This window comes from Rhamphochromis longiceps, linkage group LG6 (assembly GCF_057381845.1).
Source record: "Rhamphochromis longiceps isolate RC_006_pf linkage group LG6, R_longiceps_female_GT1.1, whole genome shotgun sequence".
NCBI lineage: Eukaryota > Metazoa > Chordata > Actinopteri > Cichliformes > Cichlidae > Rhamphochromis > Rhamphochromis longiceps.
In genome coordinates this window covers 45,699,724-45,723,550 of record NC_140562.1, presented here as the reverse complement: position 1 = coordinate 45,723,550, position 23,827 = coordinate 45,699,724, and the positions used below count along the sequence as shown (strand labels likewise).

Sequence of the window (23,827 nt, the reverse complement as noted above, 5' to 3'; positions counted from 1 at the left end):
GGAAACAGACATCGTCCCTGCAGACAGGGAGACAAAAGAGTCAGAGTGTAAAATCCAGTCCTGCACGTCTGCAGTGAGACAGGCGGTGAGTCACCGGCGTCTCCAGATCCGAGGCGTGGAGACGCTCACGTCCTTCCATCCTCGCTCCAAGCACACATTCACAAACCTGAGCCTTTCTGAATAATCTCCGATCTTTCCCGTGCGCAGATCTGTACAAGAACCAAAGCACCGGCACTCGTCCACACACACAAATCTGTTGTGCGGCAGGAAGCAGCGTGAGGGACGTTTCATTTGTCAACTTACTGAAGGGGATGAAACCGCGTGGTGCTGCATGTGAATGCTAAAATGCTAAAATGAAGAGTATATCACACACACGGCACAGCAACAGCAGTGAGTTGCTGCGCCGTGCTTTAACACTAGGGGCCGCCAGAGGGAGCGGCTCGTGTGCACAGTGTGGGATTAACGGCATTAGACTCGACCCGTGTTCAGGGCTGTACCTGTGTTTGCTCCAGGAAGGTGACTACATGTGCACTTCCTCTATTAAATTCAAGTAAACCTGTTAAAAACATACAGCTGCTGTTTTTAGCCCTGAGTGGCAGAAACAAGGTAAACACATCCTGTCCTCCTTCTGCCTTTAAAGGCGAGATGTGACCCCCTCATCTGGCCTCCCCCTCCTTTTCCTGCAGCACTGATGTGATGGTGTAGGAACAGTCCAAACCAGCTGATCCCAGATAAGCCGCTCAATCTGTCTGCAGCGTCAGCGTGCAGCGGACGAGTCGGTGATGTTTGATCAGTCTCCTGCGTTTCCCCTCAGGTGCACTTCCTGATGGCTCTAGCCGCTAACTGGGGCTACCTGAAGGACGCCAGTCGGATGCAGAAGTACGAGGACATCAAGTCGAAGGAGGAGCAGGAGCTGCACGACATCCACTCTACACGCTCCAAAGAACGCCTCAATGCCTACACATAAACACGCCGCCACGAGGAACGACACACACACACTTACCTGTCAGACACACACGCACACACGGGTGAAAAAGATTCATTCAAACAAATTTACAGACACGAGTAGGCAGAAATTAGAGGATAAGAAACCCATGAGATCACCGACGCCCTCCTCATCCTCAGCTCTTCATTGCTGGTCTGCTCCAAGTTTAACACGATAAATCGTCCAGATTCACCGAACATAAAGCGGTCAGACATTTTAGTCTGAAGGTTTCTGAATGTGATGGTGTGAGTTTTCAGGCCTTTCAGAGTAAAATGCTGCACAAACAAAAGTTCTCACTGCATAACACAAACCAGCGTAACGAGGAAATGCCAAAAATCACCGCGGACGAACCCAAAGAAGGAGAATTATTTCAATCTGATCGCCTAAAGACTCCAAACAGCAACGATCTACAGCAGACGCATGAGGACGGCGTCCGTGAGCTCATCGTCAACACACACACACACACACACACACACACACACATGGAGACATGTAGATGTGACTGAATGGTCGGTGTTGTTTGGTGGTGTCATGCTGTGTTGTGTCGTTCGCCACGCTATGATGATGGTGTCACAGAGAAATAAGGTCCCCGAGGAAATTTGTGCCTCCCGGGTACAAATGGGTAGCTTTGCCAACTCCCCCCACCCCCTCCTTTCTCCCTCCCTGACCTCTGACCTCTTCACGTTGAGCCCAGTTTCATTAGTTGTTTCGTAGTTTCTCGTGTGGTCGTTTGCGGCGGTGGGGGGTGGGGCGGGGTTTTGGAAACAAAAGCACTGGATTGGTTAACATCCAGCAGATGGTCGGAGACCCGCCTGAGGTTAGCGTTGAGCTCGAGCTTTGGTTATATTGTTTTCAACCATAACCACGGGCCGATCACGACGACCTGCAGGAGAGATTTTACCCGTTAATTGCGGAGCGCCGATGATCGCAGAAGAATCGATGTCACGAACACGACCAAATTCTCTCAATGCGTCTCTATTTCTGCGTATCGTATTCTTCTTTTTATTCTGAGGCTGACAGCACGCACGGTGGCAGCGGGGGTGCAGCTAGTGAAACGGGGCTCCCTCCTCCCCCCCTCTTCGTCCCCTGATTGTAAAAACTTGTGATTCGTCCTGAGAAACAGCACATCTTAGCAGCACAAAGTCTTTTAGTCATCATCTCATCCGTCTGTTACGTAACGTTTTCTCACTTTTCAGGGATTTTGCCACATTTTTATTCGGATTCTTTCTGTGTGATTTTAGCACCGGGGTATTTAAAGGGGGGGGGGGGGGGGGGGGGGGCTGTAACATTACCAGGTGATGATTCAGTATTTCAGCGATTCTGCACACACACACACACACACACACACACACACAAGCGTATACACCAGTCATCTCGAGCGATTCGTTGTTCTCATGCTTCCTGTTTTGCGTTCTTTGGCGACGCCCTGATGCGACCAAAACGTTATTTGTAAGTTGAGTCAGAAAAATCAGCGACACCAACCGCAGGCTGACGGCGGCAGAGGATCGGCAGGAATTCTGGGTAGTGTTTGTGTGTTGGCGGTGGTGGAGGTGGTGGTGTCTGAAGCAGATTGTAGGGCGGAGGAAGAGGAACGACATTCCAGCGAATAAGCTAATGGTTCAGGGCTGAGCTGCTGGACTGTGGTTGCCGGCTGCTCTCGTGTCCTGTAACGCTCTCCTCGGGTTGCTGGGTTATTCTGGACCAGCGGAGCTTCCCAGTTCTCCACAGTCGCAGTTCTCCACAGTCGCAGTTCACCACGCGAGGTTTTATCAGCAGATAAAAATGCAGTCAACACATTTAATAAGCTCGACGTCCTTCTAACGCAGTGGGCTCAGGTCCAAACGCTGTTCGGTCTTTGTTCTGTGTTCAGCAAGAGAAGAAGAAGCGTGCAGGCGAGGATGGTGATGACTCTCTATCTGCCAGTAGAGACGACTGAGAGCGAGATGAAGATGATGACATGATGGTTTGATTTGATGAGACTACCGGCACACACACACACACACACACACACACACACACACACACACACACACACTCCACCACCGCCATCACTCTGAGCCATAACTCTTTACTTTTCACGATGACATTTCACTATTTTATTATCAACTTTTAATCTTTGAAACTTTTTAAATGTGAAATCATTTAATTAGAAAAAAGAAATGTGTTTTTTTTCTCTTTTCCTTTCGCGTGTGGGCGGTGCTAAAGCGCTGCACCGACGTTAACTCTGTATAAAGATATACATATATGTGAAACAGTCGAGGTGAGCAGCCGGGAGGAGGATTTCCTATGGGTTACAGAGTCCGGAGGGGGCGGCGGTTCAGTCCCAATGTCCTGATCCTCTGCTCCCCGCGCACAGCTGCACTTACACCTCGACGCTCCCGAGCCGCAGTAAAAGGTTTAAACCGGCGCCTCGGCTCCAATAACCACGACGACCAAAGTCCAGATTCGCTGGCTTCACACGTTGGTCATCCTGATTTGTTGTGACTCTCTAAACAGTTATTTTGAGTGATTCAACGATGGGTCGCCATCTGCCTCAGCCAATCAGCACGTGGAAAACGTTGTTTGCCGCCAGCTTTGTGGCTCGACGTCCTGCTCGTGTGTTTTAAATACTTTAATGACCTTATAACCAGTGTTGCCAACTCCTCAGTAAGGAAAATCGCTATTGGCTGTCCCAAAAGTCGCTAGAAGTTGACAAATGACGTCATCGTCCAATTTGCATAATTGGTCATGCTAATCTAATTGTAACCTATGTTGTTGGAGAGAGAAATAACATCGTGGAAGAGACATAAAGTGAGTAAAAAACGTCCTAAATGCATTTAGAGTTTATTTAGAACTACAAATTAAATTTATTTTAGCAATTATTGTTTTTTAATGTCACAATTCCAACCCTGCTCCTTTACCCGGGCTTGGACCGGCAAAAGTGACCCGAAATTGGCACTCTGGTGGAGTTACTGTGTGTGTGTGTTTATAAGTAGTTTTAAACCTTGTGATCCACAAAACAGCATAAGAGTAAAAGAACTGACTGCGTTACAGTCAGTGCGGAGCAGCGGCTTCGCTCATGCACGATTCATTTGCCGTTTGGACGCACAGGTGTGAACGTCTCCTGCCCTGATAGCAGCGGGGGGAGGACTGTCCTCCACCCGTGAGCGCTTTGGCACGGGTGAGGTGCCCACGGCAGCACCGCTGCTTGTTGAGAGTAAGAGCGATACGCGCTTTCACGTCAAAAAGTCGTCATAAATAAGTCTCCAATAACACCGGAAAAAGTCGCCAGATTTGTCGCTAGTCGCTTTTTAGAAAAAAAGTCGCTGAAAACTCGCTATAGCGACAAATTGGCTAAGTTGGCAACACTGCTTATAACTTAATGCTAAAAAGCTAATTTCACTTATTTAAAAAATGTGTGCAAGCTGATTGGTTTAAACTCAGATAAAAGCTTTGATGTTAGACAGCACAGATGCTGATTGGCTGAAGCATTCACGGGACGCCATCCAATCAGGACGTGTTGGGAGCGTCTGCGTTTACAGCAGACATAAAGAGCAGTTAGCGTCTCAAGCCGTGCTCGCTGCTTCGTGTAACTGCAGCTGACCAAAGTACAAAAAGCACCGCGGCGTCATCGAGGGGCGCCTCCGCCGGACTCGCGTCCTGTTCAGGTGTGTCCCGGCTGCACACGGTCAGTATTTTTAAGGGTCTAGTTTTACAGTAACAGTATTCTATCATTTCATTGCCTGACAATGGATGTCTTGTCAGTGTTTTTAACCTCAGATAAAAGAAAAAATAGTTTTTTGTGCACTTATTGACCATCGTGAGCTCTCTCTCTTATTCTTGGTGTGTAAGTGCATTGAGATCCCCACTGTGGGACCCGTGTATAGTCTTGCAGCATTGGTTATAACCTGAAGAAATAACAATGATGAAAACGAATGAATTCATAATAATGAAGATAATCTTATACTACATAAAAAAGACAGTGACTCTAGTTGTTGTTTGTGGCATGGTTATGCATTCAATGGTCATAATTTTAACGATTAAAACAAGACAAAAAAAAGTCATTTTTTTCCACTGGCGCTGTTCTGCTGTTTTTATTTTCCACTTTTCCGTGTGCAGTATTGCCGTTCCTGTTGCTAATGGTGTTGCTAAGCTAGCTTGCTTGCTCAGTTGTTTACCACCAGAGCAATATATTGTAGCAGTTTGACAAAATCGAGACGTTAAAAACAACAAGTCCATTCAATTTACGGCATACAAGTGCATGAATTTATGATTGCAAGTCTTCAGTGATATGATTATGGTGTTCTGTATTGTTTATCCTAATAAAGCGGATTTGCAGATGTGGTGTAATGTATTGCTCTGGCCACCCGTTTCCCTGCACCCACCTCTGCTCACGTGCTCCTCCTCGCCCTCCTCGCAAACGCACGGCTCGGACGCTTTCAGAGCCCGTGGTGGATTTCAGACGAATGATCGGAAACGCAGAATTCAAACTTCCAGCGCTGCTGGATGTGGAGGACCACAACGGCCATTGGTTAAAAAGGACGTGAATAAATTAACAAACACGTCTTTAATGCAAAAATAATATTTATACAAAATAGGGTTTCTTAGCTTAATTGTTTTTGGAATTAGTCCTCTGTTTACTTTATTTCCCCTTTTGGTTCTTTCTGTGTTTCGGCTTCATTATGCAAGCAAGACCCAGAGAGCTGATTCTGCTCACCTGGGTGTTACCTTCGGTCACCATCCAGGTGACCAAATGCACCGCTGAATCGTCTCTGGGTCAGCGACGGTGCGCCGACTCCTCCTGGTCGCTGAACCAAGGTCGGTCTCTGCGAGGCAAACGAATCAGTCGTGTTAAGTTTGGCTTGTGTTCGGTGCACAAACACGGATGCAAACTCAAACGTTAGTTTATGCAAAACTGTCAGAAATACTTAATAATCTGAATGATGGCAGTTTTGGTCGTCCACAGTCTGAAGGTGAAGAAGAAAGGAGCCAGACTGTCGGCTGTCAGTGTGGCACAGAACAGATTTGGCCCAAATGAAACCAAAACACCTGAGACAGGTGACCCGAGAGGCTCAGCCCGCTGTTGTAGTCGGGTGGAGGAGGACGTGAGCAGCTCGCTCTCCATTCGTTCAAGTCTCCTCATCTGACTGTCTAACCCACATGTAAAGACGAACGCGTGTGATGACACGTTCTGATCCTGCGTCCTCTCGGTCTGCTCGCTGACCGCGGCTGAACCATTCCAGGATCCCGAGCGCGGGATCAGAAACCCGAGCGCGTCGGCGCGATCGAGCATGAGTTTCAATGACATGACGTCTGAGTTCCAACCCGCTGTGAGGAGGTTTGCCGTGTTCCCACAGCTCTGAATCACAGGGGGAGATCAGACCCTCTGTGCCTCTTGTCCATCATGAAGTGAGCCGCAGATCTAACAGCTGATGATGTCAGTCCGTGACCTTCCACTGATCATCGCGTGTTTCAGATTCATGCATTATGTGAGGTTGGACATTTTGGACGTTGGAGGTCGTTTTTTTCTGTTTCTCTATAGTGTGCTAGACTTTTTGTACTTCACTCTGGTTGCTTAGTAGCAGGCTTCATCTGATTCACTCCTCCATCTTTGTACATATGTGTGCCAACAGCTTGGGCAGACAGTGGCTTTTTTATTTGTAAAGACATAAACTTGCTTGCATATATAAATAAAATGAAATAATACACTTGTGTACTTGTTAATAAGGGAACATCCTGAGTTTGTGTCTTCATTTCTCTCACAAAGTCATTAGAAATAATTAAAAAAGGATAATGAGGATGTTACGTCATCCTCACACTGAGTGATGAAACATCAACAGACCAACGTGTGGCGCAGAGGATGAATAAAAGACGCTTTATCACACGCGGCCGGATCATCATCCACGATGGAAGCTGCTGTGATTCATATTTCTGGTGATAGATACAATAAATCTGATCAGAGTTATGAAGGACGTTTATGCACAAAGGCCTCACACCAAAGGTAAAGCTAGTCACGTGATGTCACCTGCTTCATGCAGGCCTTTATCCAAGGAAAGGAAACAACAGGCTGGCACAGGGAGGACACGAAAACTCTAAAGGCCTAACTGAACACGAGGACCAAGCCCTTCTTGATAAAGGCTGTAACAGCGCCATCTTGTGGTCACATTTATGCATTACAGCGTCAAAAAAACTGGCTGGCGTTGAGCAGTCAGCAGCTGACGTCTTCTAAGCAACAAGGACTAAACCATCGTTTATGTTTCCTCCGTTTTGTATTATTACCTGATGGTTTTGCATCTAGAACCTCTTTTAGGATTATCGCGCATTAGTTCGGCTTCAGTCACAGAAAGCTGTCACCGGATCATCTCTGCAGCACGTCTGCACACGATGAGCAGATAACCTCAAAGTGACGAACATTTGATTTAAAAAAGAAAGGCTGAAGTTACAGAGGGCTATGTTTCCCCTCGACGCCCTCAGGTGTGCGACCAGACCAGAGCACACAGATCCAAGTCTACAGTTTTAGGCGCCTCCACCGCCACATATGAAGCAGTCCTGTGTTGTGAATCTTTTTCTATTAACTGAGTCAAAGAAAAGTCATTTAAAAGCAAAACATTTTATCCACAAAGGTTTTGTTTCACTGTTTAACCATAAATTAAGTCTACAGTTCATGTTGGAGTGTTGGAAAGTCCAGCAGTGCCGCCTTGTGGTAAAGAAGTGAAGTACATGTCTAAGCACGTCATGTGATGGCTTCCTGTTTTATCTGTGCGTGATGCACATCCCCCCCTGCTGGTCAAAGTTCATCAGTGCATCAGGCTGTCTCCACCCTCCCATCCTCACGCTTCTGGTTTTGTTGCTTTAGGTTGTTACGTCGATTAAATTTAAAGGAAATAAATGAATGTATAACGTGTGACTTAAATGAAATCAGAATCATAATATTTTATTAATCTGCAAAGAATTTTGTGATCACAGTCACAACAACAAACACAGTAACACACTGAACTAATTAAATAATACAGTATATTACAAAGTTTACAATATATAAGAAATATTTCTAATATGTACAAATATGTTAGTTATAAACATCCAGATTATTACAGAGAAACTTTATTTCCACTGTGGAGGACGTGCTGCAGGCTGCAACTCCTGCACTGTGCTGTGCATCAGATGGAGTTGTGCAGGAATGATTTCCTGTGTCGTTCAGTGGTGCATTATGGGTAATCTCAGTCTCTCACTGAGCGTGCACCTGTGATTGCCCAGCATGTTACAGAGTGGGTATTATCCATCATTGTCCTCATCTTGGACAACATCCTCCTCTCCAGTGAATGCACTGGAAAAGTAAAAAAACATGACCTCACAGCGCTCGCCGGCTGGTCCAGGTGGACACAGACACGATTGAGCAGGTAGATGATGGCGGGGAACTGAAGGGGATCCTGATCTGATAGGTCAGAGATGGTCCAGGGTGAGTCTTTCCAGGGTCTTTGTGACGTGGGAGGTCAGTGCCACAGGCTGTAATCGTGGGGGCCACTGGGACGCGGTGTCTTTGGTACAGGGACGAGGTGTGAGCACTGGGACCCTCTTCAGACTCAGCACGAACAGTTTATGAAAGACTCCACAAAGCTGGGGGGTCTCGAGGACATGGGGACTCACCCGGTCTGCTGCTTCTCGTTTGTCTCTGAACCTGGTCTTGACTGAAAGTGGCGGGTGGGGGAGGGGCCTCAGGCAGCGGTGCAGTGTGGTAAATATTTACTCTGATTCATCAGGTGTTTGAACACGACGCCAACACTCCACCTTTCCCGATTGCTTATGTGAATAAACATCTTCTGTTCTTATATGTGTATTAGTGTTAAAAACACCAGGATTGACTCAGTGGAGCAAAAGTGTCATATATTTGTTTTATTTAAAGCACAATATTAGAATAAAGCACAATAACACTTACGGTAACAGATGATGGCGATACCTGTCATAGCTCCTATATTTACACAGAAACACAGTAAGGCCCACGTATGTAACATGACTCAGGGACATTTTTGCAGCATACATTTGTGCATCGTAACCAAACAAGCGTGTTTACAGTTTTATATGTAAAAATCGTGTATGAGAAGTTTTCTATGTGGAAAAATCAGTCAGAGTATGAATTTGCAACACGGGCGTGCTAAACTTATAAAAATGCAGATAAACAGATACATTAACATAAATCACATTCATGCAGGTTTATTTATTTACCTGTCTTAATGATTAAATATTCATATTTTAGGAAGCAAGCAAGAAGTTTCTCAAACATCTGATCCCTGACCTTTCAAAACCGGCAGTTCCTCCGACGTCCAGCCTACATCGCCTGAGCTGCGGTAACACGAGTTTTCAAACAATTTTACTATGAAGAATGTCAATGATGGTTTCAGATGTTTTCTAAACACCAGAGTTAAATGATGCCCAGGTTTTCATAGATTACATCATCAAGCGGACAATCCGAGGCTTTTGTTGTGCTCCTGTTGGCGATAGGAGACGAGGAGGAGGGGGTGCTGTCATTGGATGACGAGGGGCTAGACGACGGTGCTTTCTTACAGACATGAGCGTAAAGATGAGCGAAGGGGTCGGCCTTGGCTTCGCTTTTCAGAGACACTTCGCTCCGTCTGCCGGGTTGGGCGTAGACCGCGTCACCCTCTGCTGAAACCTTCGTTTCTTCTTTTTTCTGGAGGACGTTGTCTGTGTTCTGGTGATGGCCGACCTTGTCGTACACCTCCGAGTAGACCGAATCCGGGTCGTCTGCGCGAGGGGGGGGATGCGGAGCGGCACATGGGGGTTTGAGAGGAAGAACGCTCGCAGGGTCGATATACGTGGCTCTGACAGGCGGGGGTTTTGTTACAGGCCGGATGCAATCAGTCGGATTAGCGTATATGGCCTCTGACTGGTCTCCATGGTTACCTGCAGAGGAGCCAGCAGGGACCAGTGGGAGTGGCATGAGGGTGATAGGAGGCGGGTGATCTTCCCGAGCATGTGCGCTCTCTTCTCTGCTCTCCTCTGTCCTCAGCTTGTTCTCCAGGATGGCGGCCATGTTGGTCATATCGGGGACTTTGGGGAGGGGCGAATGAGCCTGTATGTTGGTTACCGCAACCTTCTCTCCCTCTGGGTTTTGGTTGGTCGATGAAGTCTTCAGTTTGATGGTGCTCTGAATCAGGGCGAATATCTTCTCAGCCTGCGGCGTCTCAAAGATGAACGCTCCAGGACCGGAGTCGCAGCGCCGCCCGGCTTCGATGGTTAGGGTCAGCTGGGAGGAGGAGAGAAAATAAACGTCTTACACTTGTGAGGCTTCAGTTTCACTTAAAGCTTCCATCATGAACTGAACTTTAACAAGAATGTGAAAGAATTTCAGGTGAAAACATCAGAGCAAGAGAGCCAGACTTTTCGGTAACATCGTTTTGTACCACATGATGGCGCAGCAAGCTAATCCAGCACCCAGCAGGGGAGGAAGAGCTGGTACCCACACGCATGTGGAGGCGAGATATGGCTGAAGAATTATCACCAAACACAACCACATTTGATCATTTTATATAAATGATAAAAGTGAAACACGGGCAAACGTAAGCACGGTTCCTGGAGAGTGCTAACACTTTTGCTCTTTTTCTGTTCAGGCGCACGCCTGCAGACGATATCGAGCCACCAGTAAAGCTGACGGATTCAGAGCTCCATAAAAAAGCTCCAAAACCTCCCTGCTGTCGGGCTTGAGTCCTGATCTCAGGCTAAACACTGACTTTTCCTGCTTCTCCTTACAGTCTGATAAAATGGCACCCCCATGTGGTGAAAGATGTAATAACAACATGCAACAGGTGATACAAAAAGCACCTTTACATTGTGACCATGAGCACTTTTACTAGTCCCCCCTAAGGACCCCAAAGCACTTTACACACCCAGTCATCCACCCATTCACACACACTGGTGGAGGCAGCTACAGTTGTAGCCACAGCTGCCCTGGGGCAGACTGACAGAAGCGAGGCTGCCATATCGCGCCATTGGCCCTTCTGGCCAACACCAGTAGGCGGTGGGTGAAGTGTCTTGCCCAAGGACACAACGACCGAGACTGTCCAAGCCGGGGCTCGAACCGGCGACCTTCCGATTACAAGGCGAACTCCCAACTCTTGAGCCACGATCGCCCCCACCTTATCATTCCCGTATCGCCTCAGGAGTTCGTACGGCCACTCGTGAACAACCTTCTTCTTCTGGGTTTCTTTCAGAAGCAGCGCCTCCCGTCCCACCTGCAGCCAGTACGCCCCCTGCAGGCCGCAGCGGGTCGCTGCCTCCGTCCTCTGAATCGCCACCCAGAACTCAGAGGCTGTAAACAGGGAGGAGAGTCTGTCATTCATTACTATGCAAATAAAGCGAAGCAGAACACTGATGTGATAATTTAACACAGTTTAAATACATGCAGTTAATAAATACTGACAGCATGAGCAAAAAGTGTGAGGCTCGGCTTCTCTGTGCTCCTTTAAGGATGTTTCTGAACACTACGTCAGAGTGCATGTTGAATGTTAGGAAGGTTATTACGGTCCACTTTTACTGAGCAGCCAGAGAGAGCTGAATATTACATTTCTGCAGTATCGTGTACATCCCTGTAGCTCACTGTTTGCTCAGCGTGTGTCAAATTTTCCCAGACTCACGTTTATGTGAACGTATCAAAACTAGGGGATGCAATAACTGCTCGTCCTGTTCCATGGGGGGCGCTCTTAACCGGAATTGAGTATTTGGAGAAGACAAAAGCAAAGAATTTACCTTCTTCTACTGAGACGTATATCTGGTTCTCCTCCATTTGGGGCTGATTGGAGCGTGGACGGCCTCCTTTCTGAGAGAGCGAATGAAGCAAGCTTAAATAATTAGCTGTGAAATCATGAAGCTGCACATTTGTGTGAAACGTAAAGAGAAGGAACATTTGTGTCCTTCACACCTGAAACGTGCTTTGGCACAGTTTGTCCACCCAGTCGGCACAGTCGTCTCTGAGTGCGGCGAACACCATGGTCCTGTCCTGAGTCTCCACGCAGAACGCCCACATGTTCTCCTGCAGACACAAACCAGCTTTAAGCGTCTTTTCGACTTTTGACGACTGGAAACGTGAGAGTATGACGGCTCACCATGGGGCAGGCCTCAGCGTTCGGGGGGAGTCTGAGGACGCTGATCAACTCAGACAGTCGGACCACCTTCACCCTCCGGTCCCCGTGTTTTCTGACCCCAGTGGCGAGATCGCCCCCTGCAGGATGCACCGTGCACAAACAGGCAGAGCGTTACAGCTGAGTCGGCGGCGAACGCCTGACAGACATAAATCACGCGGCCTGTACGGCTTCTTCTCAAACCAGAGCGACTCAAACAATAAGCTTCGTGCGCACTCTGCACTGCGGCCGTTTCCACCCGACGAGTCTTTGCTCAGAGCGCACGATTCTTCTCCGGGTGGAGAAACGTGAGGCGACATGTTTGCCTGAATGTCAAACAGCCGCAGGCGATACTTCCACTCGCAGGTGTGGGAGTGTTTGTGGCTGAGCTCTGGTTTAAGTAAGATTCAAATGTGTGTGTGAGTGAGCTGAACACCAATATTACTCGTCACAAGGAAAAGGCAGAGTGATATTTAAAGATGAATCTGTTTGTAAAGACAGGATTAAGCACTGAATCATCCTGTCATACTCACTCTCACGCAGACCTGCGAGCCACAAGCTCGACCTGCGTTAGCCTGCAGACTCGTGTTTATCTGACTCATAATTTAAGGGATAAACATCCTGTTTTATCCACGAAGCTCTGAGACCAGTGACAGACACGATAAAGTCATCATGTAACTCCTGTACTCAAAATCATTTTTGCAATCAAAGAAGTCGCCCCCTGCTGGCAAAGAATGAAGGTTTATGTCACTTGTCAGATCGGAGTACATTCATCTTTTATAGATACATTTTGCTGTGAATCGGTTCATCCATCGAGCTTTGGGTCATGGGGGCAGCAGACACCCAGACCCCCCCCCCCGTCCATCCACCTCTTCCTAACTAATCAAGAGGGACTCCAAGCATTCCCAAGCCAGCTGAGATATAACCTCAAGGTCAGTCCAGGGTCTGCCTCCGTGCTTCCTCCCAGTATCCCAGCAGGCATCCAAGCATCCGCCACCATCTTCTTTTGATGTGGAGGAGTAGCAGCTGTACTCCAAGCTCCTCCTTTCATCTTTCAGAGGAAGATCATTTCCACATTATCAGTAACTACCCAGAGCAGAAGGTGACTGTAGATCATCAGTAAAGCTTCACTTTTACACTCAGGGCTCTCGGTTCGGCGTTCGCACCAGTCCATCTGTTGATCTCGTGCTCTGCTCTTCCATCATGTGTGAAAAGACCTCGAGGTGCTTCAAATCTTCTACTCGAGGCAGCGACTCATCCCGGATCAGAGCGGGCACACCATCCATTTCCAGCTGAGGACCATGGCCTTGGAGCTGCTGATTCTCGTTCCTGCACACTGCACTCATGATTTAAAGAACCTCGTCTTCTCTTAATAGCAAAGCTGAAATCCTCAGGCCACCGAAGCTGAAGAACAGAAAGTGAAGAATGTTTCAAAAGCAGGCTTGAAAAAACCCAAACTGGCATCCCAGTTCCAGAAATTGGAGTATTTGGAGCACAGAAGGAGACCTGGCAACACGGCATGTATGCTGTCAGCAGAACCTCTGGAAGGTGGAGGTGCTTTGCAGCTCGCACATGGATGTTTCCGATGATTTTCCCGGACTGAACTATATATTTTAGCAGTGATGTCGTCCCTCTGTCTTTGAGGCCTCTATGCAGATGACAACAACACTGCAGACCTTCTCTAAACTCCAGCTAACGTCAGACATCCAGTTTGAGTGAGCAGGGAAGAAGCAGGAGAGAGGTGTCGAAGTGAAAACTACGTTTCTCCCTCCAAGTGAGAAAACACTTGATTCATGCAACTTTTTGACCTTTATTGGATTACAGTGACCTGCTTTTTATGAACGCACCTGCCCGCTACCTAAAGAGGTTGGATACTGTCCACCATTGTGCTTTATGTTTTATTACTGGAACGAGAGAATAACTCAGCGTGATTGTTTTTAACATCGCTCTAAATTTGATCTGTTATTTTATATTTTTCACATGTTTGTACAGGATATTGTATTTGTTTAAAATGTTATTTACTTGAGAAGTTCAGCCATCCGGGAGGGGCTCAGAGTAGAGCCGCTGCTGCTCCACATCGAAAGGAGCCAACTGAGGTGGTTCGGGCATCTGACAAGGATGCCCCCTGGGGTCTCCTGGGTGAGGTGTTCCAGGCATGTCCCACCGGAGGAGGCCCCGGGGCAGACCCAGGACACCCTGGAGAGATTATATTTCCCCAGATAAGCTGGAGGAGGTGTCTGGGAGAGGGAGGTCTGGGCTTCTCTGCTTAGGCTGCTGCCCCCGCGACCCGGCCCGGATAAAGCGGAAGAAGATGGATGGATGTTATATACTTATGTGGTACGTGTATTTTGACTTTTGTTGCTATGATACCAGGTCTCTCTTGGAAATGAGATTTTTTACCAGGATAAATAAAGGACTAATAAGAAGAAGAAGAACTCCAGATAAATAATTTCCTGTTAGTGTAGCTTTATTCGTGCTTTCTTTCTGGAGCTCAAACACACTGACTGCATAGAAACTTCGGACTTCAAACTTCTCTTATTTTTACTCCACTTGTGTATTTGTGAGCAAAAGTCAGCGAACCTGTGCAACCTCAAACATTCCTGTGTGCACACACCTGCAAAGCAAACAGCAAAACTCGGTTACACGCTGGACTTTGGACACTGGATCAATGCTTGAGTCAATGTTTAACCTCAGTTTGGTTGAAGTGTGCTTGGCGTGTATTGAGACTTGCTGATTATTACAAAATTAGGTGACGTCTGATGTGTTTGCAGCAGATTCTGCAGAACATCTGAACTCTTGGTCCAGACGAGTGCAGGAGCTGCTCCCCCAGGCCTCTGGTCCCCCTCTAAGTACTCCTGAAAGTATATTTACTTTTACTACTTCCTTTGTAACATCAGTACTCTTGCACTGCTGATTCTACTGCATCTCCCTCACAGCTGAACGTAATTTGCTAAAAGTGGCATCAGGATGAATCTGAGATGAGTTTCAGTCGACCAGACGTCACCATGCAAAAACCCGACCGAACACTAGGGGTCAGTATTGTCGCACATGTGGCAGCAGTGAGGATTGTTAGCTGGTGTGTCTGCAGATGACAGAGAGATTACTGTTCTCATCCCCAGATTCAGTTCAATTCAGTTTCATTTATACAGCGCCAAATCACAGCAACAGTCGTGTCAAGACGCTTTATGATCTTTATCATCACTCATGAATCTCTGCAGGTGAGAGGCGAGGAGCATCTTTGTTAGCATTAAAGCTGTGAAGCATCCCTGCATGTATTTGTGTGCAGGTCACAGAGAAAGGACTGAAGGAAGCACTGAGGTTCTGTGACGAGCAGCTCTCACCGTGTCGGACACTTTCTGGCCTCTGCGTTGATCGCACCTTTTAAAGACCACTGCTGGCAGCCGTTTCTCTGCTTCAGCCCGGTCCTCGTTCACAAACTCTTCTCTGATGTTCGTGTGTCGTCCACGTAAAACGTGCATGTCATGTGTTCACTGTTCAGATGCTGCCGCTGAGCTTACATAACATCGCCCTCATCCCGGGCTCTGTTAAAGCGTCAGATCCGGTGCTCGTGTTCAGCGGCTGATGCTCGGCCCGCCGCTGCATGCATGACATGCGTTCAGCACCACCAGCATCCCTAACATGACACGATTCCCCGCCTTTTCGTGCTCGTGTGGTTTTATTTTTAGCTCCCCAGGAACTGATATGAAGCCGGCTTTCAGTGCTGAGCGTCTCCACTGAACACGAAAGCCGAGTTTAACTTAAAGACATGAAAGAAATATTTAATTAGTTATGTTTTTCTGTTTAAGCTGAATATTTTGGACAGTGCAGACGTCCCACAGGGGTAAAGTAAAGAAAAGGTCTGGAGAATCACAACATCAGAGGATGATTGAGAGTTTTTCTTTATAATCTGCACTTTGTGTCTGTAAATAGAGCATCAACATCAAAGCTGCAGTTCCAGAAGTGAGTCCATGTTTGCACGTGCAGGATTAGAGCCACTGCTGCGATCATTGCTTTCTTATGTAATCAGGATTATGACCAACACTTCAGATGTTCTACCTTTATAATACAGTGGTTCGTAAAATCTGTCTCCACCGCCTGTTCAAAGGTGTATTCCAGCTACCGACAGGTGACAAATGAAAGGATGAACCCCTGTTTCCTATCTGGAAGCATCAGTCTGTTGTTGAATGTGAATGCCACTAACTGGCTCTGCTGATTGAATCAGCGCCATGTTGTTCCTCCAAAACTTACGTGCACGGATCTGCATGTAAATGTTACCTGAGGTGGAGCTCGGCAGGCGCGTGCGGGGGGGCTTGAGCACCTGCCCCTTCAAACATCTCTGCACGGCCCTGGAGCTCCCCACAGCGTTTCATTGACCTGATTAAACTGTGAAAATCTGACATTTAGTGTCACGTATTAAATATCACCTCAAATATCAAAGTGGAACAGGATAAAACCTGAGACGTGATCGTGATGTGACGGATAATCCAGGGAGATGACACAGAGCTGCTCCAGCACCTGCTCCCCCAGTCTGGGTTCAGCTGGACTGGAAATAAACTGGGCTTGGTGTGAAATCAGTGAGCTTCAGTCTTATTTTACTGATGTGAGCGCTCAGTAACTAATAAGAAACTATCACTGTTATTTTCATCATTCACATAACGAGTGGAGCTGTTTACCTCCCATATCCTGGATCTCCAGTCGGCCCACTCCACTGCTGCTGGGGGGCGTCAGAGACAACCACACCGGCTTCCATTTCTGAGGACAAAGAGAGACGTGAGCGCCGTGCTGCGTACAAACAGGACACGCCACATGAGAATTTATCAAAGGAAAACAAGGCTGTGTCTACGGAGGGCCCAGAGTGTCAAATGAAATGAATAAATATGTATCAATAAATTATTTAAAATATTCAAACATTTCATTGTTTTACAGTTTAATTAATTATTGCATCGTTATGTGCAGCAGCTCATCTTGAAGTCATTTACACTGTAACTGCAGGTCATGGCGCATCGATCCCAGATCACGATGCAACAAAACCTCACAGACAGCCGTTTCCATGGCAACGTGGACACTGCAGGGATAAAACAACAAAGCAGGGCTGATGTCTCAGTCTGAGCTGTCCTCCTGTCCTCATGAGCCCACACTCCTGACTCTACCTGCCAAGTTCAAAGCTGAGAAGTACAAACTCTGTGTTCTTGACTGGTTTTTAGATCAGGGTTAGCCCCGCCCCCTGACTTTGATGGGTGAAACCGTGAAATAATGAGTTAAATAGTGAAATACTTACACATGCTTTAAATGTTAAATTAGATTTTTTACAGAATAATTGTTCACTGGATTCATTCAAACATGTGTTTCACTTTGGGCACTCTTGGTCCTCCGTAGGACTCCTCCACCTTCTGCCTCGATGGCGTGAGCCTGAGCCTTTCCTTTATGAACGCCATGCATCAGAGAGGTCACGTCCGGCGTGTCCTACATGAGTACGGACCCTGCGCTCACCTATGATCTCAGTCCTTTCACAATAAAAGCAGGAACGCGTTACTACAGGTAAACGTTTGGCAGCTCGCCCTTCAGTAAAATGATCGTCTGTGGTTTTTCCATTTTTCAGTCACAGTTTCGGGTTGGTGTTGTGGGTGTGCTCGTGACGTAAAGGAGTCGTGAGCTCACACGGCGTGTGTGTGTACTTTGTGTTGTGCTGGAATGTGAAGCTGTGTTTCAACATGTTGGTTCAAACTCCCCGAGCCAGAGAAACACTGAGATCCCATCTTCGGTTTTTCCCTTTTCTCAGCCGTCAAATCAAAATGAAGTGTGACAAAATGTTGATCTTCCTCCCGTTTTAGTTAGTTATCTACAGAAATGTCCGTTTCTCGTCGTTACTACAGTCATAAAAGAATCAAAAACACAGCTTCCTCCCCACTTTGTCAGCTCTTGAACGCTCACAGCGACGCAGAAACAGCAGGAATGAAAGCTGTACTTACTTTTCCAGGTTTGTGGGGTTGCAGGTAAACTTTCCCTGATTTGGTCTGAGCGTCCATCAAAGAAGCAGCAGCACTTCAGCCGAACACCAACGAGTGAGAGAGTTTCTCCTGTGAACAGTCGGGACGGGGTGTGGCCAAAATGATGCACTGTTGAAATATGATCCTCACATGAAACTCACACACACACTCACACACACACACTCACACAGACACACACACACTCACAGACACACACACACTCACACACACACTCACAGACACACACTCACACAGACACACACACACTCACACACACACTCACAGACACACACTCACACACACACTCACAGACACACACTCACACACACTCACACACAGACCCACTCACACACACACACTCACACACACACTCACACACACTCACACACAGACCCACTCACACACACTCACAGACACACACTCACACACACACTCACAGACACACTCACAGACACAGACACACACTCACAGACACACTCACACACACACTCACAGACACACTCACACACACTCACACACACTCAAACACACACTCACACACACTCACACACACTCACACACAGACCCACTCACACACACTCACAGACACACACTCACACACACACTCACACACACACACACACAGACCCACTCACAGACACACTCACACACACACTCACAGACACACTCACACACACTCACACACACTCAAACACACACTCACACACACTCAAACACACACTCACACACAGACCCACTCACACACACTCACAGACACACACTCACACACACACTCACACACACACACACAGACCCACTCACACACACACTCACACACACACTCACACACACACTCACAGACACACTCACACACACTCACACACACTCAAACACACACTCACACACAGACCCACTCACACACACTCACAGACACACACTCACACACACACTCACACACACTCACACACAGACCCACTCACACACACTCACAGACACACACTCACACACACACTCACACACACACTCACAGACACACTCACAGACACACTCACACACACACTCACACACACTCAAACACACACTCACACACACACTCACAGACACACACTCACACACACACTCACACACACACTCACAGACACACACTCACACACACACTCACAGACACACACTCACACACACTCACAGACACACTCACAGACACACACTCACACACACTCACACACACTCAAACACACACTCACAGACACACTCACAGACACACACTCACACACACTCACACACACTCAAACACACACTCACAGACACACTCACAGACACACACTCACACACACACTCACAGACACACACTCACACACACACTCAAACACACACTCACAGACACACTCACAGACACACTCACACACACACTCACAGACACACACACTCACACACACTCACAGACACACTCACAGACACACACTCACACACACACTCACACACATACTCACAGACACACACTCACACACACACTCGCAGACACACTCACACACACACTCACACTCACACACACACTCACAGACACACACTCACACACACTCACACACAGACCCACTCACACACACACACTCACACACACACTCACACACACTCACACACAGACCCACTCACACACACTCACAGACACACACTCACACACACACTCACACACACACACTCACACACACACTCACAGACACACTCACAGACACACACTCACAGACACACACTCACAGACACACTCACACACACACTCACACACACACTCACAGACACACTCACACACACTCACACACACACACTCAAACACACACTCACAGACACACTCACACACACTCAAACACACACTCACAGACACACTCACAGACACACACTCACACACACACTCACAGACACACACTCACACACACTCAAACACACACTCACAGACACACACTCACACACACACTCAAACACACACTCACAGACACACTCACAGACACACTCACACACACACTCACAGACACACACACTCACACACACTCACAGACACACTCACAGACACACACTCACACACACACTCACACACATACTCACAGACACACACTCACACACACACTCGCAGACACACTCACACACACACTCACACTCACACACACACTCACAGACACACACTCACACACACTCACACACAGACCCACTCACACACACACACTCACACACACACTCACACACACTCACACACAGACCCACTCACACACACTCACAGACACACACTCACACACACACTCACACACACACACTCACACACACACTCACAGACACACTCACAGACACACACTCACAGACACACACTCACAGACACACTCACACACACACTCACACACACACTCACAGACACACTCACACACACTCACACACACACACTCAAACACACACTCACAGACACACTCACAGACACACTCACACACACTCAAACACACACTCACAGACACACTCACAGACACACACTCACACACACACTCACAGACACACACTCACAGACACACTCACAGACACACACACTCACACACACTCACAGACACACACTCACACACACACTCACAGACACACACTCACACACACACTCACACACTCACAGACACACACTCACACTCACACACACACTCACAGACACACACTCACACACACACTCACACACTCACACACACACTCACACACACACTCACACACAGACCCACTCACACACACTCACACACACTCACACACACACTCACAGACACACTCACAGACACACACACACTCACACACAGACCCACTCACACACACACACACACTCACAGACACACACACTCACAGACACACTCACAGACACACACACACTCACACACACACTCACAGACACACACTCACACACACTCACACACAGACCCACTCACACACACTCACACACACACACTCACACACACACTCACAGACACACACTCACACACTCACAGACACACACTCACACACACTCACACACAGACCCACTCACACACACTCACACACACACACTCACACACACACTCACAGACACACACACACTCACACACACACTCACAGACACACACTCACACACACTCACACACAGACCCACTCACACACACTCACACACACACACTCACACACACACACACTCACAGACACACACTCACACACTCACACACTCACACACACACTCACACACACTCACACACAGACCCACTCACACACACTCACAGACACACACTCACACACACTCACACACACACTCACAGACACACACACAGACACACTCACACACACACTCACACACACTCACAGACACACACTCACACACACACTCACAGACACACTCACACACACTCACACACACTCACACACACACACACACTCACAGACACACTCACAGACACACACACACTCACACACACACTCACAGACACACACTCACACACACACTCACAGACACACACTCACACACACTCACACACAGACCCACTCACACACACTCACACACACACACTCACACACACACTCACAGACACACACTCACACACTCACACACACACTCACACACACTCACACACAGACCCACTCACACACACTCACAGACACACACTCACACACACACTCACAGACACACTCACACACACACTCACACACACTCACACACAGACCCACTCACACACACTCACAGACACACACTCACACACACACTCACAGACACACTCACACACACACTCACACACACACTCACAGACACACACTCACACACACACTCACAGACACACTCACAGACACACACTCACACACACACTCAGACACACACTCACAGACACACACTCACAGACACACTCACACACACACTCACACACACACTCACAGACACACACTCACAGACACACACTCACACACACACACTCACAGACACACTCACAGACACACTCACACACACACTCACAGACACACACTCACACACACACTCACACACACACTCACAGACACACACTCACACACACACTCAAACACACACTCACACACACACTCAAACACACACTCACAGACACACTCACACACACTCACACACACTCAAACACACACTCACAGACACACTCACAGACACACACTCACACACACTCACACACACTCAAACACACACTCACAGACACACTCACACACACACTCACACACACACTCACAGACACACACTCACACACACTCACACACACTCAAACACACACTCACACACACACTCACACACACACTCACAGACACACACTCACACACACACTCAAACACACACTCACACACACACTCACAGACACACTCACAGACACACACTCACACACACTCACACACACTCAAACACACACTCACAGACACACTCACAGACACACACTCACACACTCACACACACACTCACACACACACTCACACACTCACACACACACTCAAACACACACTCACACACACACTCACACACACACTCACAGACACACACTCACACACACACTCAAACACACACTCACACACACACTCACAGACACACTCACAGACACACACTCACACACACTCAAACACACACTCACACACACACTCACAGACACACACTCACACACACACTCACAGACACACACTCACACACACACTCACACACACACTCACAGACACACAATCACACACACACTCACACACACACTCACAGACACACACTCACACACACACTCACACACACACTCACAGACACACACTCACACTCACAGACACACACTCACACACACACTCACAGACACACACTCACACACACACTCACACACACACTCACACACACACTCACAGACACACTCACAGACACACACTCACACACTCACACACACACTCACAGACACACTCACACACACTCACACACAGACCCACTCACACACACTCACACACTCACACACACTCACACACACACTCACAGACACACTCACAGACACACACACACTCACACACACTCACACACACACACACACTCACAGACACACTCACAGACACACACACTCACAGACACACTCACAGACACACACACACTCACACACACACTCACAGACACACTCACAGACACACTCACAGACACACACTCACACACACACTCACAGACACACAGTCACACACACACTCACAGACACACACTCACACACACTCACACACAGACCCACTCACACACACTCACACACACACACTCACACACACACTCACAGACACACACTCACACACACTCACAGACACACACACACACACTCACACACACTCACACACACACACACTCACACACACTCACAGACACACACTCACAGACACTCACACACACACTCACAGACACACTCACAGACACACACTCACACACACTCAAACACACACTCACACACACACTCACAGACACACACTCACACACACACTCACACACACACTCACAGACACACACTCACACACACACTCACAGACACACTCACACACACACTCACACACACACTCACACACACACTCACAGACACACACTCACACACACACTCACACACACACTCACAGACACACACTCACACACACACTCACACACTCACACACACACTCACAGACACACTCACACACACTCACACACAGACCCACTCACACACACTCACACACTCACACACACTCACAGACACACTCACACACTCACACACACACTCACAGACACACTCACACACACTCACACACAGACC

At 47.9% G+C, this 23,827-nt stretch overlaps 2 protein-coding genes across 4 annotated transcripts in view; one reads left to right on the top strand and one right to left on the bottom strand.

The window, feature by feature from the left end:
* LOC146668906 (neuronal membrane glycoprotein M6-a-like) overlaps window positions 1–6,688 on the top strand; it is a 29,479-nt gene extending 22,791 nt beyond the window's left edge. Inside the window, exon 7 of the mRNA XM_085408234.1 lies at window positions 815–6,688. Coding sequence (XP_085264360.1) covers window positions 815–967 — 153 coding nt within the window. The 3' untranslated portion in view covers window positions 968–6,688. The remainder of the gene's footprint in view (window positions 1–814) is intronic.
* A 2,151-nt stretch (window positions 6,689–8,839) lies between these two features.
* dok1a (docking protein 1a) lies at window positions 8,840–18,181 on the bottom strand. Of its 3 annotated transcripts, none has more exons than XM_085408201.1 (7): window positions 18,066–18,181; window positions 16,770–16,848; window positions 12,082–12,197; window positions 11,898–12,008; window positions 11,726–11,795; window positions 11,116–11,288; window positions 8,840–10,226 (listed from the first exon to the last, which is right to left on the bottom strand). In XM_085408201.1, the coding sequence occupies exons 1-7, from the start codon at window positions 18,120–18,122 to the stop codon at window positions 9,381–9,383; spliced, it is 1,452 nt and encodes a 483-aa protein (XP_085264327.1). In that variant the 5' UTR covers window positions 18,123–18,181; the 3' UTR covers window positions 8,840–9,380. The 3 variants fall into 3 exon arrangements, with proteins under 3 accessions (XP_085264327.1, XP_085264328.1, XP_085264329.1); XM_085408202.1 differs by having other exon boundaries at window positions 11,167–11,288; XM_085408203.1 differs by having other exon boundaries at window positions 11,212–11,288.
* Window positions 18,182–23,827: the final 5,646 nt, after the last annotated feature.

Coding starts and splice junctions, on each gene's coding strand:
- dok1a (XM_085408201.1), bottom strand. CDS start 18,122: ATGGACGCTCAGACCAAATCAGGGAAAGTTTACCTGCAACCCCACAAA. Junction 12,009..12,081: donor ACGCTGAGGCCTGCCCCATG/GTGAGCCGTCAT, acceptor TTGTGTCTGCAG/GAGAACATGTGGGCGTTCTG. Junction 10,227..11,115: donor GGCGATACGGGAATGATAAG/GTGGGGGCGATC, acceptor TCCTCCTCCCAG/CTGACCCTAACCATCGAAGC.